This window comes from Dromiciops gliroides, chromosome 4 (assembly GCF_019393635.1).
Source record: "Dromiciops gliroides isolate mDroGli1 chromosome 4, mDroGli1.pri, whole genome shotgun sequence".
Classification (NCBI taxonomy): Eukaryota; Metazoa; Chordata; class Mammalia; order Microbiotheria; family Microbiotheriidae; genus Dromiciops; species Dromiciops gliroides.
The window spans coordinates 102142840-102161579 of record NC_057864.1 but is presented as its reverse complement, the minus strand read 5'-3'; the positions used below and the strand labels follow the sequence as shown (position 1 = coordinate 102161579).

At 44.0% G+C, this 18740-nt stretch overlaps 1 protein-coding gene across 1 annotated transcript in view; it reads right to left on the bottom strand.

The window, feature by feature from the left end:
• ATP2B4 (ATPase plasma membrane Ca2+ transporting 4) overlaps positions 1-18740 on the bottom strand; it is a 107452-nt gene that overhangs the window by 5787 nt on the left and 82925 nt on the right. Inside the window, exons 15-21 of the mRNA XM_044003864.1 lie at positions 18505-18611; positions 12056-12247; positions 10610-10823; positions 10247-10458; positions 8746-8853; positions 5648-5830; positions 1745-1852 (exon numbers count right to left, since the gene is read on the bottom strand). Of these exons, the coding sequence (XP_043859799.1) occupies positions 1745-1852; positions 5648-5830; positions 8746-8853; positions 10247-10458; positions 10610-10823; positions 12056-12247; positions 18505-18611 (1124 nt within the window). The remainder of the gene's footprint in view (positions 1-1744; positions 1853-5647; positions 5831-8745; positions 8854-10246; positions 10459-10609; positions 10824-12055; positions 12248-18504; positions 18612-18740) is intronic.

The following is an 18740-nucleotide window of genomic DNA, read 5'->3' as shown; positions in this document are numbered from 1 at the left end:
TTGTGGAGGGAGGCCCTGGGAGTCTTTCCATATGGGGCTGGGGGGGGGGGGAAATGGGGATTCCTTGAATTGAGGCTCCCACGAAGGGTAGCGCTACTTTAAAAAAGAGAAGGGTAACTAAAATCCGAGACATCAGAACCCAAAGTGAGGACAGCTGGATAAATGTAGCCAGTACCAAGCATCCTCTAATCTCCCTTAATTGATTCTTAGGTCCCCAGGTCTACTCTTCCCATTAGACACCATAAGGTCTCACCACAGGCCCTGCCCAACAAGAGGCAGAGAGGAAGGACAGAGACCTAGGAGGGGGAGGGTCAGACCTGGGGAGGGAAAGATTGGAGCATAGGAGGAGGGAAGGTTCATCATGCTTGGGAGGTTAACAGTTTGACTTGGGTTTTTGTTGTTGTCGTTGTTTTTGTTTTTGGTGAGGCAATTGAGGTTAAGTGACTTGCCTCAGGGTCACACAACTAGTAAGTGTTAAGTGTTTGAGACCGGATTTGAACTCAGGTCCTCCTGACTCTAGGGCCAGTGCTCTATCCACTGTGCCACCTATCTGCCCCTCACTTGGTTTTTGACCTGACTGCTCCATTTGGTTCTGCTGCCCAGTCTTAGTGGGTCAAACAGAAATAAAGAACACACAGGAGTGCTTCCTGATGACTTCCCCCCACCCCCGCCAAAAAAAAAGAACTCCAGAGAACCCAGTGACCTGTGCTCACAATGGTAGTGATGGACAAAACAGGAAAAACACACAGATAACTCACAGAAGAAACCCTACCCCATTCTGTCATGCAGAATCTAAATGGCTTGATTTTCCTACCAGGACTGAGCCTACTTACGTTTCAGAAAAGCAAATGAGAAAAGCATGGTGGGTCCCCAGTAAAATTTGGCATCACTTAATGTTTTCCTATGTCAGGTGTACCTTTTAAACTGCTATTTCTACCTCAGGAGACAGTGATGGTTAAGAGGAGTCATTCTTAATGGTCACCAAACTCAATTACATCACCAAAATTTAGTAACAAATATAAGAACGACAGTACTCCCCCACCCGCTCCCTCAAGCTTCTCAAAACACTTTTTCCAGTGGACACAATAAAGTAAGGACCCCAAATGTCTTAATCTTGGGCCTCTTTCTTAGAGTGAGAATCATACTATTCCTTTCAGAGAGGTGGGAGTGGGGTGGGGTGGAGGGAGGTGAGGAGGGAAAAGGAAGAAAAACCCAAGAAAAGGAAGGAATAAGCGATGCAGAAGAACAATAAGAAAATAGGATCATTATCATTATGATTATTATTTTGTAAATGGTTAAGATGCAACCTTTTTTATTGTTTTTTTTTTTTTGTTTTTGGTGGGGCAATGAGGGTTAAGTGACTTGTCCAGGGTCACACAGCTTGTAAGTGTCAAGTGTCTCAGGCTGGATTTGAACTCAGGTCCTCCTGAATTCAGGGCCAGTGCTTCATCCACTGTGCCACCTAGCTGCCCCTCAACTTTTTTTTTTAAGTAAAAAATAAAATTCAAATGCTTTGGTTGGTTTGGGGGTGGGTGGGATTTTTCTTCCTTCCCTCTCTCAAGTCAAAAGATAAAGGGAAAAACCAAAAGGAAGAGAGAACTGAAGTTGGTTAAAGTGGCTACTACCAGCTCTCCGGTGGTCATTTTAGCAAATCATGCATTGTAATAGACTATAACTCACTGCCCAAAGAAGAAGATGCAGGAACAGAAGTGTTGAGAGTAGAATTGCCTGGAGAAAGATTTACAAGAGTTGGGGTAGAAACAGGTTTTATATCTTGCAGACTCAGGGTGTTCATTCTCCTCCGGCCCTGACGAGAGCTGGCTGCCATCTGGAATTGGTTAACTACCTCAATCTGCAAAGAATCAGAGAGTGAGATAGCTTTGCTCCACAGTCAGAGACAAGGGAGAAGGGGAAGGAGGCGATGGGGAGCTGGAGGGATCAGGAAGGGGACAAGGGGAAAAAAAGAGAGGGAAGCAGAAGACAGAAAGTGGTCTCAACCCCCACCCCAACACAGAACTGTCACAAGGGAGAGAGGGGAAAACTCATTGGGGATTATTAGACTTCATTTGAAATCTGGTTTGCCATCAAGTCCCAAGACCAAACTAAAGTTCCATCTTCCCCTCTCTTTAAGCTTAGGTAAGGACACAGCAGGCTTCCTTTGATTACTTGTCTCTTTAGTTGAAAGAGACCTTGGGCTGGATCAAAGAGTTACCCTGCAAGAAGAAGTGTGAGTGTGAGTGTGAATGTGAGTGTGAGTGTGGGGGGCCGGTGGTGAGCAGGGAAAGCCTGGATAGAATGGTGATATGGATTTGTCACCCAAATGCCCACAATTAAGGCACAACTTCAGAGTCAGGGGTAGTTTTCAGCTGAGTTCTGATGTTTGGGATAACTAAACAGTGCTTATTTTCATAGATTTTCCAGGAAAAACAGAAGGTTTTTTTTTTTTATCTCCAGTCGGCATACAGGTGGGTGGAAAGACCCCCTCATCAACAAGCTGAGCATAGGAGCATTGACTAGGGGCTCATCTCATCCCCTGATTTTACAGATGAGGAAACTGAGGGTTGGAAAAGGTACAGTAGACTAGGATTCAAAACCAGTGCAGATGGCATTGTTATGCTGCCTTTCTTTTCTTTTCTTAGGGGGTATGGGAGTTAAGTGACTTGCCCAGGGTCACACAGCTAGTAAGTGTCAAGTGTCTGAGGCCGGATTTGAACTCAGGTACTTCTGAATCCAGGGCCGGTGCTTTATCCACTGTGCCACCCAGCTGCCCACTATGCTGCCTTTCAATTGTTAGGTCCATCTCCTGGCACAGTGCTTTCTTCTCCCAGTCAGCCTTTTTTGGGGCTGAACTTGGAGGGAGGCACAACTAGCTCTGGAAAACAAGGGCCAGATCATTCTACAGAGGTCACCACAGCCGGGCGAGTGCCCCAAGGCAGGTGCTGGGAATAACTTGGGGGTTAGACTGAGAAAGGGGCAGGAGAGGAGGTGGTAGAGATGAGGTGGTAGAGGTGCTGGTGATGCTAAACTGCTGCTACTCTGGCCCTGTGGAAGGAGCACATTTGGTTTCCAGATTCCTTTGCCCCTTCGAAGCAGAGGGCATCAACACCATCACTTCTTCCATCCTTCTGGCACCACACATTGTCAGCCCAATGATAGGCAGTACTCAATACCCTCCTTTTTGGTCCCATTGAACCCTCCCCCCCACCGCCTCCGGCTATCCTACTGTTGGATAGAGGTAAAGACCAAAAACCAGCCAGTGCCATTTTCCTTCTGTGACGGTATGTCCAAACCGTGATGATCACAAAGCATGACTCCTTTTGGCTCACGTGGAGTAGAGGCTCAAAGTTTCCCAGTGCAGCTGGAGACTAGCTGCCTCCCCTACTTTCAAATCCTCTCCTCTGAGGCTCTGTTCCTCAGTGCTCAAGATAATCAGAGGAAAGGGTGGGGAGGGAGGAGTAACCTAGCCTAAGAGAATGTGGGAATCCAGACCAAAATCAGGATCATTTTTAGTAACTACCCCCTGCCCCGCCCCCCCAGCCTCCCCAGGGACCCTTACCCTCCTTAACTAAATGTTCCAGTCAGGATGGGGATAAGTGGCATATTCCGGCCAGAGGGTAGGAGCCATTGATAATACCCTGATGAAGCTAGAAGAAGCGATTGTATTGTGCTTCTGAGAAACCTTTGGCCATTATGAACAAAGGCAGACGTGCGGTTAAAAAACTGCTCTACACAGAAACCTCAGGACACATTGGAATAATATTTCCTGTATGATGAGTTTGATGTGTTGTACAAAAAGTCACAGAATCAATGAGTTAGACAACCTGAGATGGGAAACAGGACAGGGAGAGATGTCCTGGGACTTTGGCCTCTCTCTCTCTCTCTCTCTCTAGTTAAGTGATTTGTCCGAAGTCAAACAGCCTGCCTATGCTGGAGGGAGGAATGGAGAATCCAGAGCTTCCTGACTCTGAGATCAACTTTCAAGGCTACATATAATTTGTGTGTGTGTGTGTGTGTGTGTGTGTGTGTGTGTGTGTGTGTAGATAGGTAGATATAGATGGATATATAGAGAGATATAGATTATGTATCTATCTATCATCCATCATCTATTGTCCATCATCTATCTATCTATCTATCTATCTATCTATCTATCTATCTATCTATCTATCTATCTATCTATCTATCTATCTATCTATCTATCTATCATCCATCATCTATCTATCTGTCTATCTGTCTATCTATCATCTATCTATAGCTTTATATTCCCTTGCTACCCTCCCCCCTCAAAAGATGATGGGATAACTAGAGTCAGGTGGGTAGGTCACACCAAATACAAAAAAAGCCTGTATTGTGGCTTGGAGGGGAGTAGGGTGGAGAATAGGGGCAGAGAAGAAAACCTGGAAACCCTAGGCCCAAGAAGAGAAGGGTTGGTAGGAGTGAAAGAATACGGCAACAAAGGAATCTGGCTAGAAGAGGAGGCAGGAGACCCTGAAGGGAAGAAAAGCAAAAACATTGGTTATTTTGCAAAGAGCAGACCCAAAGGAAAGTATTGAATGCTTGAGGGGGAGGGACACCCAAGAGACCCAGGCACCAGTGTGTTGGCTCTGGAGACTGAAGACTCAAGGAAGGAAAGGGATCTTTGGGTCTGATAAAGGCCAGCTATATCACCAGCCTGGAAACCAAGTCAGGAGAGCAGTCTTTTCCCAAGCATAGTTTTAAAAAATGCCAATAGTATCAATTTTGTGTTCTGTAGGCAAGGCAGACCAGGGCATTTCTAAACTATAAGACTAATCGAAAGGTTGTTTAACTGCTTAGGTCTCATGAGCTAATTTGGAAAATAGTATGAACAGGGTCCCTCTAGAGAGACCACTTGCGTTCCCTTTATGGGCATTGCCAACTCCTAGGACTGGCTGAATGAAGCTAGGGAAACTGCCAGGTAAGTCCTAGATGATGTCCCTGCAAGGCTGAGGGAAGGAGCTAAGGCTGGAATGAGAATAGGGAGAAGAATATAGGTTGGAAGAAGCTAGCTTCTCTTCTTCCTGGTAGCAAGTTTGGGTCCTGCAAGAGACACTTAGTCACAAAGAGGCAGCTGTCTTTATTCACCTGCACCCAGTGCATCTCTCACTATAGGATTAAAATTAGCAAGGAAAAGACAGGGGCTGGAGCTGGGCTTTGGCCAAGCTGCCTATCCCTTTCCTCACCACGTTGTCATGGTGGGGAAAAGGGCAGCCATGGCGTAGAAAAAGGAGACTCAGTACAAATCTGATGGGAATCTTGTCATGGTGGACACACTCTATGAAAGTTCTTTTCTGGAGGGGAATGAACACTGCCCATCCTAGGACTACCCTCCTAGCTAAAAAAAAGAAATCTAGCAATGCTTGAGTATCCCAATCCTGACGCACCTTACCTGCTCAGCTGAAAGTGAACTTACATCCCAGATACTCAGTCCTGAGCACAGGGATGGAGGGCTTGCTTGCTATTAGCAAGTGAGACTTTTCATTTGGTGTGTGGATAGGGGTAGGGGTGGACTGGGAATACAGAGGTTTCAGCTGAAATGCTATCACCTTCCTTCCTCTCCCTCAACACCATGCTTGGTCTGGAAAGAATTCCTTCCATGTCAGTAATGAAAGGAAGGTTCCCAACATTGTACCTGAGTCTGGATGCGATTCAGGCCCCGGAACCAGAGGATCTGGCCACGGCGCAGCTCCATTTCTCCATGGTCAATTTCCTCCATCCCATCAGCCAGGTTTTTCTCAGAGATCTCTTCTTTGGTGGTGGCATGCCCGACCTCCTTCAAAAAAGCCAAGCTTGCAGTAGGCACTGTGTTGATTATCTGCAGGGGTGGGGACAACAAGAGAGGTGAAATCTCTTAAGTTAGGCAAAAGCGTGGGTTACAGATAAGTCTCAGCACTGGACACGGGAGGGCAGAGAGACAAGGCATAAGGCTTAATTGTCTAGTATTTCATGTTCAGTTATGTTCCTGGAGTTTCACCGCCAAGAAAGGGGAGTTTTCATTGCCATGATAAGTCAAAATCCCCTTTCTTCTTAAGTAGCTCCTAAGGCTGATGTTGCACAGAGATGGTCTTGGAATAAGGTACCTTGTAGAAAAAGGAATATTTATTGCTTTAATTCATTACTCCCTAGCTTCCTGTGGAAAGGGAAATAAATGTTCTTCTTCCCCCATTTGGTTCTTTAAAGCTTTCAAAACCATCTAATCTGGACTAATATTCAAAATACATGAAGGTGCAAACCTCTATTTATCTAATTTCTAATTGACTTTATTCTACACTTAAGCCTTGTATGTATCTGGCTATAAAATGTATTCATTGCTTCCCTCCAAAGTACCTCTGAAGTCCTCTCTTGGACCCATGTATGGCACCAATGATTCTTGGGGTTCCTCTTCTGTCTTCTTTCCCACAGCTTGCTTTAATGAGTGGGCTTACTGTCTGTCTGACCACCTCAGCTTAATCTTTCCTTTTCTGCTACTTGCTGCGGCTACTTTCCAAGGCCCCACTCCAAACCCCTTTCCAATGACACTGTCAATCTTGGATTCAAACCTCAAATTGAGGAAAATCACTCCAACAGGAATGTGGAGGAAAGGAGACCAATTAGAAGGCCACAATAATCATCCAGGCAAGAGGTGATGAAAGCCTGAACTAGGTGATGAATGGAGAGAAGGGGATGAACACAAGAGATATTGAGAAGATAGAAATGACAACACTTGGCAACTTATTGAATGATCAGTGAGGGAGAGTGGAAGGTCAAGGCTGACTTTGAGGTTGTGGATCTGAGTGACTGAAAACAGGGAAGTGAGGAAGAAGGGAGAGGAGAGTGAGAGTATTCTGTTCTAGACATGCTGAACTTGAGAAACCTTTGGGATATCCAAAAGGTACTTGGTGCTGCTATATGGAGTTCAGACTCACCTGCAGAGTTTAGACCTGAGTTTAGTGACTGGCTAGTGAATGCACTTCAGGAAAACCCAACAAAGAAATGGGTCAGGGGTGAGGCCACATCTTCCATGGCCCAGAACAAGGGACCTCTAGGAGGGTGGGGAAGGAGGCAACTGCTAAGTCAGTGGAAAAAAAATTCTACAGTTTAGTGGAAGAATCCCAAGTATCACATAGAGAAGCATTTCCCTCAGCTAGGTCTAGCAAGGACCTTAAAGAAAAAGGTAGAAGTCTAGTTTGGCTTGTAGCAGAGGTCATGATACAAGGTCTATAAGTGGAAAAAAGGACAGACATAGGGGAGGGGCCAAGAATCTCATCATACTTAGCAGCAAGGCCAACCTGAATATATCTTGGGCTAACGTATGATGCGTTTTTAAAAAATTTTAGTTTTATTTTCTCAAGGTTTGCAGAAAAAAGTTCTTTTTAAAGAAATCCAATCTTCACTCTGAATTGTAGGAAATAGAATTCCTTTATTCCTAGGCAGTATTGTAGAGTGCTTCCAATATTAGCTTTGGAGTTAGAGGAACTGAGTTTATATCTTGGCTCAGTCACATACTAGCTATGCAACCTTGGACAAGTCACAAGTACTCCAAGGCTCAGTTTTCCTTATTAGCTCAAAATTTTAGTATGGCAAGGGGGCAGTTGGGAGTGTCAACAGAATGGGGGGGACAGCATGTGGCTCCCGCACACATGAGTGTATGAAAAATAAAAGTATGAATTGATATCCCATGAGTTCCTATAGAAGAATTAATGCTAGGAAGAATAAATTGCTTGCCCAGGAGGCATGCTCTTGATACTCTTCAAAGTATTGGGGTGCTCACTCTTAGTTATTACCTTTTGGTACCCCCATCCAAAAGGACTTTCTGCTTCCATGCCTCACTCCTAGTTTTTTCCCCTCCAACCCCGTTTACCTCACTCTTTCTCTGGCCTGGCTCTTCCTACCTTCCAAGAGAACAATTAGCTAAGGAGGTTAATGCACTGAACTAATGTGTTAAGTAGGAGGAGGTTGAATGGGTACCTGAGGGCCCTGTCTCCATTTCCTTGTTCATCCACGTGCACCCGAATGAAGGACCTTCCGGACACAAAATGATTTAGTCTTTCTAATGTAATATATTTACTTACAGGATCAGAGATCTAAAGCTTGAACAAACCTCAAAGGTAATTTACTCCAACTCCCTCATTTTACAGATGGGGGAATCGCATCTAGGCAAATGATTTGCCCAAGGTCACACAGGTAGTATCAGAGGTAAGATGTGAAATCAGGTCTTCTGACTCCAGATTCAGTATTCTTTACACTGAACCACAGGGCTTCATTTTAGATAAAACAACAACAAAAGAGGATATAAACAGTGTAGATGAGGTTGGGGGTACATTCTAACATCAAATTAATTTCTCTGTCTTTTTTCTCTTCTCTTTCCTCTCTCTTCTCTCTTCTTCCTCCCCTCCCTCCCCCCCACTGTCTCTCTCTTCAAAAATAGTTGCATTACGAGAACACAATCACATTACTCTCTCCTCCAAAGATTCTAGGGGATGCCAAGGCATGGTAGTGGCAAACTTAGAATCCCAGGCCAAACTAAATGAAACCAGAGACAGATGATAGGAGTCATCCGAATGTGATCTCCTTGAGGACAGGGATCATGTTTCCTAGCACTTGTCACCATCCCTGGCACAATGAAAGTGCTTAATAAATCCCATAAAACTTGTTGATTGAATCTGAGGTACTAACCCCTTGTCAGTGTCTTCAAACTAGATGATCGTCTAGATAGCTAGGATAATGTGTGTGTGGGGAAAAGTGACTCACCTGGCCCCATACCAGCTCTCCAATCCCAATGAAAAGACACCAACACCACTGGCTCAAAGAAAGGCTCGTGCAGCTAAAGGGTTTGCCCCCACATTCCACTATCAAGACCTGTGAGAAAAGAGAGACATCCCCAAAGCAGAGATGAGTGGCTGGATCATGGCAGCTTTCACTTAGAGGATTTTTACAAAGCACTTTCCTCATGACAAACTTGTGAGGTAGGTCACCAAAGTATTTTCATCATTTTAGAGCTCAGGAAACTGAACCTTAAGAGAAGGTAAGTAATCTGCTGATGATTACATAGATAATAAGCCACAGAGCCAGGACTCTAAAAGGTTGAGAAATGAAATCAACTAGTCCAATGTCTTCCTTTTACAGATAAGTATAAACTGAGGCTCAGAGAGCAACTTGCCTGACTATGGTCACCCAGGCAGAGCCTGAGCATAGTTCTTTTGACCTGAAGTCAGTCCTATCATTGGTAAAAAGGGCACATGAGCTTAAAGTTAGAAGCCCTGGGTTCAAATCCCAGCTCTGATGCTCCCTGCCTTGTGTGACCATAGGCAAGTTACTTACCATTTGGGGTTCCACAAGATTAATGGGATCCTAGCTTTAGATCTGGAAAGGACCTGAGAAGGCCACTCAGTCCTTATCTGTAAGGTCACAAGTTATTGGTGAGCAAAGAGCTCAACTCAGTGTTCTACCCACCATACCAGCCCCATCTCTGCCTCAGTTTCCTCAAGTGTAAAAGGAAGGAGCTAGACTAGCTGATCTTTGAGCTTCCTTTACTTTATGTCCCCCTTCTTCACTAGGTCTACCACAGACACTTCAACCAAACACCCTATAACAAGCACACAAAGGCCTGTTTCATGCAGCCAGAGGAAAGGAGAAAGGTGAAAGAAAAGAGGAGGTCAGTGGGACAAGTGGAGAACCAGAAAAAAGGAGAACTTTGCCTTTTGGGAATTTCAGATGGAGTGAAGGAAAGACAGGACATATATCCCACCCCCTCCCCCTCTCCACACACACTCACGTGTGATACAGAGGAATGAAGATAGATCTAGCATCGGCCAGATGGGTGCTATGGAGACGCCAGAGATAATAGAACAGCTTCCCCCAGATTTTTTTTTTTTTTTTTGGTGAGGCAATTGGGGTTAAATGACTTGCCCAGGGTCACACAGCTAGTAAGTGTTAAGTGTCTGAGGCTGGATTTGAATTCAGGTACTCCTGAATCCAGGGCCGGTGCTCTATCCACTGCGCCACCTAGCTGCCCCTTCCCCCAGCTTTGAGTACTGTGCAAAGACAACCACAACATCAAGGAAACGCATGAGGTTTTTAACCTCCAGCCCAACCGCCATTCGCTGATCACATACTGTATTGGGTTCAGAGAGGATATGGAGTCCCAGATGAAGGATATCTAAACTTCCAGCTTTAACCCCACACCACCCGGAGTGGTCTCTTGCCCTTGCTGCTCTCCCAGGGACCCTGCTCATCCACGCTTTTGTCTTACCTGGGTGATAAACGTGCCCAACAGCACAGAACAGAAGATGGGGTTATGGTACATGCCTTCAAAGACATTCCTCTCACCATGGATTTTTCGGGCATTGATTTCATTGAAGAGCTGCATCAGCACGAAGGTATTGAACACAATGGTATAGTGTTCAGAGGGTGGGGCATTTAAGGGGGCTTTCCTCCCACTGTCAATGTCAAAGAGCTGTTCACCTATGTAGAGGAGACGGGACAAAGTTGTGAGGGGGGTTATGGGAAACCATGGGAAAAAAGAACCCCAATCCTCAAAAAGCAAAATGCCTTGCCCATTCCTTAAAAGCCTCTCTTTCTGGGGCCTCCTTTCCTCACCCCTGCCCTGGCTCACCAATAAAGAGAAGGATAAAGATGATGGCAAGCTGGAAGACTGCATGGCCCAGGATGTTTTTCATTATAGTCCTGGAGATCAGTGGCTTATCTCGGCCATAGGGTCGTCTCAACAGCAACTCCTCTGTGGGTGGTTCAGTAGCCAGGGCCAGAGAGGCAAAAGTATCCATGATCAGGTTCACCCACAACATCTGCACAGCTTTCAGTGGGGAATCCTAGCAGGAAGAAGAGGATTTTTTTCTTTGCACTTTTCCCCACATACTCTTCCCGTTTTTTTTTTTTTTTTGTTTTGTTTTGTTTTTTTGGTGAGGCAATTGGGGTTAAGTGACTTGCCCAGGGTCACACAGCTAGTAAATGTTAAGTGTCTGAGGCCAGATTTGAACTCAGGTCCTCCTGAATCCAGGGCCGGTGCCACCTAGCTGCCCCTCTTCAGCCCATTCTGCATGCCTATTCCCTTAAATAGAAGAAACACTGGACTTTGCCAGTAAGAGACCTCGAACCAAGCTCTAGTCCCAATACTTCCTAGCCAGAGGCCATAGTCAGGGCATCTGTGACTTTGCTGAATCTCCATTTGCCTTCACATGTAAGATAGGGTGGATGTTCTTCTGAATGCTTTCACTACATTGGCATGAACAAAGTGCTTTGTAAGCCATAAAGTGTTACACCATAGTAACTATGTTTATAATGACTGGAGCTCTTCACAAAGATACCTGAAGTATCACAGGGGTTTGTGGTGGTGGTCCTTAGGTATTTCTCAATAAAGAATTACACTCTTGCACACAGTCCAATTAGAATTAAATTGGTCTTTTATTTGGTGCTAGAGAAAGTGACCGAGTGGGAAGTCAAAGACTTCACCTCTGGGGAGGAGGGTTTAGAAATATTCTCCTCCTCAAACAGAGGGAAGGCAAAAGCTTTTATAGAGGATAGATGGGGTGTTCACTTGAAAACTGGAGAGTTCCCTTTTGGAGTGGGGTGGGGAAAGCTTGGATGCTTATTACATTCCTGAGGGGGGGAGGGGGCGGGTTGGGGTGGGGAGGGATTTAAAAAAAATGATGGTCCTGACCTTTGGGGTTATCTCTGTCTCCCAGCTTTGGTCAGATACAAGCCACATCTAATTAACTTTCCTGTGATAGAATTTTATCTCCCCTTACTTCTTAGGGATGTCTGTCCTGACATCTAGTTAGCCAATCTAAACTTTAATAGTCCCTTGATTCCTGTCTGTCCAGTTATCTGGTCATCTTTGGTTTTGCTTCCCACAGGAGAAACTTATTCCTATTTCTCCTAAGCCCCATGTCATGAAGTACAGCAGATGCCACAGAAATGACCTGGGCTTCTTATCTGCCCTAACTGCACGGTGCTTTCCTTATTCTTCTCAGCTGCCACACTTCCCATTCATTTCCCAGCCACCTTTTTGGCCCATCCTCCAGACTGGGCTCCCTCACTGCACCTGGGTAAAACAGGCCCCACTGAAGGCCACAATCACGGCCACCACATTGACAGTGAGCTGGAACTGCAGAAACTTGGAAATGCTATCATAGACATTTCGACCCCACATCACCGCCTTAACAATGCTGGTAAAGTTGTCATCTGTTAGAATAATGTCTGAAGCCTCCTTTGCCACATCTGTGCCCGCAATGCCCTGTGTGGGAAGAAGAAAGATAGAAGAAAAAGGGGACAGTGAGGGATTGGAACAGGACAACCTACCACAGGGCAGCCAGGGCCCTTGTGGTGGTCAAGAAAACACACCAGACTAGAAGTCAGGAGACTCGGCTTTAGGCAAGTCATCTTCATTCTAGGTCCTACTTTCCTTGTTGGTGTTGGGCTAGATGGAGCTTAGTTTCCTTTCATGATCTAACATTCTATAATTTTATGAATCTGTACTCACAGTCCAATGGATCCGAGGCAGTGCAACACAGTACAAAGAGTACTAGATTTGAAGGACCTAGGGTTTAAATTCCAACAAATACTTAGTAGCTGTGTGACTTTGTCACTTCATCTCTCTGGGCCTCAGTTTCCTCATCTGTAAAATGAGGGGGTTGGACTTTATGACCTCTAAGCTCCTTTTCCACCTATCATTCCAGCAAACCCTTCCTACCTTTAAGAGACTACAGAGGGGCAGCTAGGTGGCACAGTGGATAAAGCACTGGCCTTGGAGTCAGGAGGACCTGAGTTCAAATCCAGCCTCAGACACTTGACAATTACTAGCTGTGTGACCCTGGGCAAGTCACTTAACCCTCATTGCCTCTCCAAAAAAAAAAAAAAAAAAAGAGAGAGAGACTACAGGACCAAGCACTGACACCAGAGGGTGCTCAAGGCACACACATACTAGTAACTGAGCTAGAACAAGTAGAAAACTTGGTCTCTCCAAAAAGCTCTTGAGTTCTTCCATACTGGGAGACATCAGCCAATGGATCAGTGAGCATTCCCCAGCTGGGGATACAAATACAGAGAATGAAACAATCCCTACTCACAACAAGCTTCCATTTTAATAGAAAAATGGAAAGAAGTATTGTCCATTCTCCAAAGGTGAAGATCATAGACTAAATGGCCAATTTCACCCAAGACCATGTCCTTAGCCCCCATCTTTGGGTTTTCCTAGCATTCTTGCTTTGTGATACCATGTCATACCATGAGCAGGGTTCCTCTGCTCCAGTTAAAGACCTTATTTTTCCTATATTGATTGTTTCATTAATTTTCAGGTTAACATATGTGGGCTCTTTCTGGGATTTGAAGATTCCAGGTCCAGCCAGCCACAGTTTTTGACCTCCAGATGCTTGGCACTAGCAGGAATCTTTTGTGTTACAGTCTGGACTCAAAATTCGGAGGCTTGGCCTGGGTAAGGGTCTTTCAAATTCAGAAATGGGAATCCTTTTTGCTTGAGTTCCTAAAAGCTCTTTGATCAGGGGTCTGGTTATGTCCATGTATGACTTGGTAACTTGGGTCCATTCTGACAGGTTCCCCCCCCCCCAAAGAGGATGGCTATAGTTTGTGTTTATGGACCATATGTGGCTACTCCTACAGGTCCCGAAAGAGGATGGCTGCTGGGTTTTGTTTTCAAATCATGTACTACATGATTGCAAGTACTTGGAAAATTAGCTGAATTTAAGTCTGACTCATAACACTGATGGCCACAGTCTAGTCTCCTTTTTTGGATTCTTTGGATTCTTCCAGCCCCCAAATTAAAGGTCCTGAGTGGGACTTTTTTGTTCTTTTCTTTTTCTTTCTTTCTTTCTTTCTTTCTTTCTTTCTTCTTTCTTTCTTTCTTTCTTTCTTTCTTTCTTTCTTTCTTTCTTTCTTTCTTTCTTTCTTCTTCTGAGGCAATTGGGGTTAAGTGACTTGCCCAGGGTCACACAGCTGTAAGTATAAAATGTCTGAGGCCAAATTTGAACTCAGGTCCTCCTGAATCCATGGCAGGTGCTCTACTCACTACGCTGCCTAGCTGCCCCCCTTTTTTTTTCTTTCAATAGCATTTTGAATCAACTAAGTGAGAATTTGAATCTGAACCCTCCCTAAAAAAAAAAAAGAGGAAAATAGGACGTTTTGTCCCTTAGAAAAATATTTCTAAATTTATTATTATTTTTTTTAAAGGGAAAGAAAATAGAGATCAATTGATTTGGCTCAAATGAATGGGTCTTTGAGGATATAGAGGAGGGTTTAACTTGTGCATGCTAAATTATCTTAAGAATTTTTACCATTATTGTTTAATGTTGTGTCTGTACGTGTAGAGTGCTATTGGTGTTAAAATGTGTGTAGGTGTCTCTTATTATTCAAGCTAAGTCCCTTATCTTGCACTCAGTTGGCAATCCTCTCTGCCACTCAAAGCAGAATTGTTAGAAAGGTAATTTTACACAAAGAGGCAGTTAGAGAGTGACTATAGCTTGATTTTATTTTTTTTTACCTGTTTTAAAGAAATTTGTTAAAACTTTAATTGATAATTGATCTTCAATATTAGATATTTTAAATACAGGTTTTATGAACCCTGAAATTAAGGTTAATCATGTTCTATTTAAATTTGGGGAACTATCTGGCTTTTCATTCACCAGTGTTTATCAGGTATTTCAAACTTTCACACCCCTAGCAATTAAAATATTATGATGGCTTTGTATGTTTAATAACTTTTCATCCATAGATGCTTGAGTAAGTTTTATTTAAAAATAGGATATTCAACTGGAATTTGTTTTGCTGTCTTGTCTTTTTTTTTTTTAGTGAGGCAATTGGGGTTAAGTGACTTGCCCAGGGTCACACAGCTAGTAAGTGTTAGGTGTCTGAGGCCGGATTTGAACTCAGGTCCTCCTGACTCCAGGGCCAGTGCTTTATCCACTGTGCCACCTGGCTGCCCCAGTATCTTGTCTTTTTGTTAAAACATTTTTGCTGTTTTAATCTTTTTCTTTCCCTTAATATTCCATTTTATTGTCACAATTATAAACATCCATAGCATTCATCTACCTTTTAAATATTGTCCTAACTATTAATGGTATTTTTAGGCAAACTAAACTTTGACGCCAAGTATGACTTATCAGAGCCATGAGGTACTGTTCGTCTTTTTTTTCCTGAAAGGTATAATTACTGTTACAATTAATTTCTAATGAAAATGTAAAAAGATACACCTCCCCACCTTCTAGGTCGTGACTGTCACTGGATATACAGAACTATGATTTAGTTGTCTCCCCTTAATGATATCCAGCTCTCCCTCTTTTGGAAAAGCATCCTTTTTTCCCCATATTCTGACAGCCCCTGTCTTTTTCTGCTCTGCTCCATCCCTGGAAGAAGCCCCATCCCATTAACTCTTCTGATATTGACAAGGTTCTTAGGGCCTCTCCAGTCCAGATTCCATTGGACACTTTAAACCTCTTCCTTGAGTCTCACAGTATTTTCTTTCCAGAAGCAATTGAGGGCATTAGGCCTCTCGTTAAGGACTACTTTATCCTCTGGTCTTTTAGACTAATCCTTCCTGGTTGTTGGTGGGTCTTGTCCTAAAATCTGAGCAGTAAATTTGCTTGTGTGATTCCTAGAACATCTGTGGTTCCTAATCCCTATAATCTACTGAATTTAATTCCCTGTGATTCCACTGTTTTCACTTTTCATTTGTGTAGTGCCCTTTTCAGTGGGTCTTTGGGTGTGAATTGTTTTTACCTGGGAGGGCGTGCAGTGCACTTGGACTGTTCTGCCTCAGAGAGCCCCTCCTACTTTTCACAAATTATGAAAAAAGACCTTGCTGACCTTTGTTTCCTTTAGGCTCTGCCCTCTCCAGTAGGTGGATGATTACTCCTTTGCTCCCGTCTTCAGAAGCTGATTCCATTTTTCTCACCTCCTTCCTCAAATGCCATAAAGTATCTTGTTATCAGGTTTTAAGTTTTTAGGATGTCTGATAGCAGCCAATAGTCTCTGTCTTGCAGCATTAGAGATCTCTCTATTATCCAAACCTAATGTAACTATCTCCAGGTATAGAACCCTCAACCCAGCCACCTTCCTCCCTGACAGAGGATAAGAACCCTGACCACACTGAGGAAGGATCATGATTGTATTAAAATTATTGACTTTATTTTAATCCCCCAAGAAGATCTTCAAGAAACCGAGACAGAAAATTCCCGGTACACTGAAGCTTCCTGTCTCAAATGATGCTGGGTATGCTATCACCACCACAGAAGAGGTCACTGACTCCTTCCTTTGACTTCCTCAGCGCAACAGGCTGAATGTGAAGCCCTGATTCGAGCTTCTGAATTAGCAAAAGGAAAACTAGTGAACATTTACACGGATAGCAGGTACGTGTTTGGGGTGGCACATGATTTCTGGATATTATAGAAATATCAAGGGTTCCTGACATATTCTGGCAGTCCCACAAGTCTAGGGATTGCTTGACTCTCTTTTGTTGCTAGCAGCAGTGACTTATTAAAATGCTAGAACATTCCCATGAAGACTCTCCCCATGTCTGGGGTAATGCTCTTGCTGACCTGCATGCCAGGCAGGCTGCTCAGAAAACCCCAATCCCTATTAGTCTCTCTTCCCTTGCATTTGTTCAGCCTCACCCCAAATTAACATTAACCCCGACAGGACTTGCTGTAGTCCAAGAGACCATGTCCTATTCCATCCAAGACAGGCTAAGACTGGAAGGGTGCAAAAAAAGCATAAACTCTGGGTTCTGGTATGGGCCAAATGGACACTCAATCCTCCCCAACTCTTTCCATTGACCTGTGATGGAATACCTTCACTCTTTAAGTCACTGGAGTCCTGACAAGCTGTATAGTTTAGACAGCAAATATTCATGGGAAAATTAAGACGAGCTGACACATGACTGTAAGTGTTGAAGTGCTGGCCAGGAAGCTAACACCTGGGGAATTCTTAGTGATAAAGGTACTCCTTTTACTGGTTCAATTGTCTCCCAATTGTTAGCTTCCTGGCCAGCACTTCAACACTTACAGTGCTTACTACCCTCCTCTCCCCTTCCCCACCCCTCAACCCCAATCCTCAGGTCTGGGAAAATTTATCAATGGGATCATTAAGGTTTTTAGCTTGGCAAGTTTGGACGATTTGGGTCTGCCAAGGCCAAATAGCCCTTTCTTCATTCCAAGGTCAATGAAGTGCCTGGGGCTAACCAAAGTTTGTCAATTCCAGACTCTTGATTGTCTTAGGGATCTCCCCCAAACAAACTATCCCCTCCCAAAGATTCCCCAGCTTTCTCCCTGGATGTAGGTTATTATGTAAAAGGATCCATTTACATCAAGTAGTTTCTATTTGGAGTTAAGTACTTAACTCTAGGGCAGTCTTATAGTTCCTTTTGTTAAGGGTTCATTTACACTAAGTAGTTAAGTAGTTTCTATGCTTAACTAAAGGGCAGTCTCATATTTCCCTTTGTTCTGTTACCCTATATAAACCCTGTCCTCAGTCCCCATCTCTGGGTATTCCTAGCATTCTTGCTTTGTGATACTCAGAATTATAGCTCCTCTGCCCCAATTAAAGACCTTATTTCTCCTATATTGATTGTTTCATTAATTTTCAGGTTAACAGGACAAAAGAGATTCAGAATGCTTTAGGAACATTTGGAAGAGGGAGAAAATACTCAGCTAGGGGTGGAGGAGGAAAGCCTAGGTATGTAACCTTTGGCTGAGCCTTAGAAGCACTAGCAAGATTTTGAAAGGGAGTGCATTCTAGGGAGATACTTTTGCCCCCCCTATTTTTTTGCTTCTAACCAGACTGGGTTTTCAGATCGTTGGTCTCCTCAGGGGTTACACACAGGAATATGAAGGAATAAAGGAAGTTCCTGATCAGATGTATCATGTGTGGCCACTCAACCCTTCTTTCCCACCCCCAGTCTGGACTCTCATCACCTAACCCATCACAATCCTGCCTACATTGTTTCCCTCCAATCCATCCTGCACACCAGAGGTGTCAGACAGGCTGATCACATGAATCGTCAAAATATAATTGGGAAAACTGTTACAAAATAAGTGAAAATACAATAGAACATAGGTAAGGTTCATATTTGTTTGTCTAAGTCAATAAATGGCCCACAGAGATCCTTATGCTTTTATTTTCCCAATTAGAATGTAATGTTCCTAAGAACAGAGACTCTCTTATACTTGGTATTTACCATAATGGTTAGCTAGAGCAGAGCAGGCAATGTTTCTTAAAGGCTTGTGGGATGAATGAACCTGTGCACAGTGTCATCGTGCAGCAGGGCTTGCTCAAGTCAAAATGATTGTTTTTCTTCCCCAGGAGCTGGCCTTTCCCGGATTGCTCTCTAGTTTTCTCCACTCTACATCCCCCCTTGACACAACATATGGTAGAGGGAGACTTAGAGAAGGGTCCTAAAGGGTAGGGCGAGGAGACATAAAGTGGCAAGGGCACCAGAAACCTGTGTTGACTTCTAGTTTGGAGAATGCAGAGAGAACTGGTTACCATGGCAAAGCCGACGTCTGCTTTCTTCAAGGCTGGCCCATCGTTGGTCCCATCCCCAGTAACAGCCACCACCTGCCGTTGTTCCCCCACAGTGCTGTCAATGATACCTGTAACACACATGAGCTAAGTGCAATAGTCACAAGTATTCTACCTTCCCCCATCCACCGAATCTTTTTTTGGTGTCTTACCCCAGGCCCTCCTTTTTTGGTGTTCTCATTCCTTTCTTTCCCTTCTCC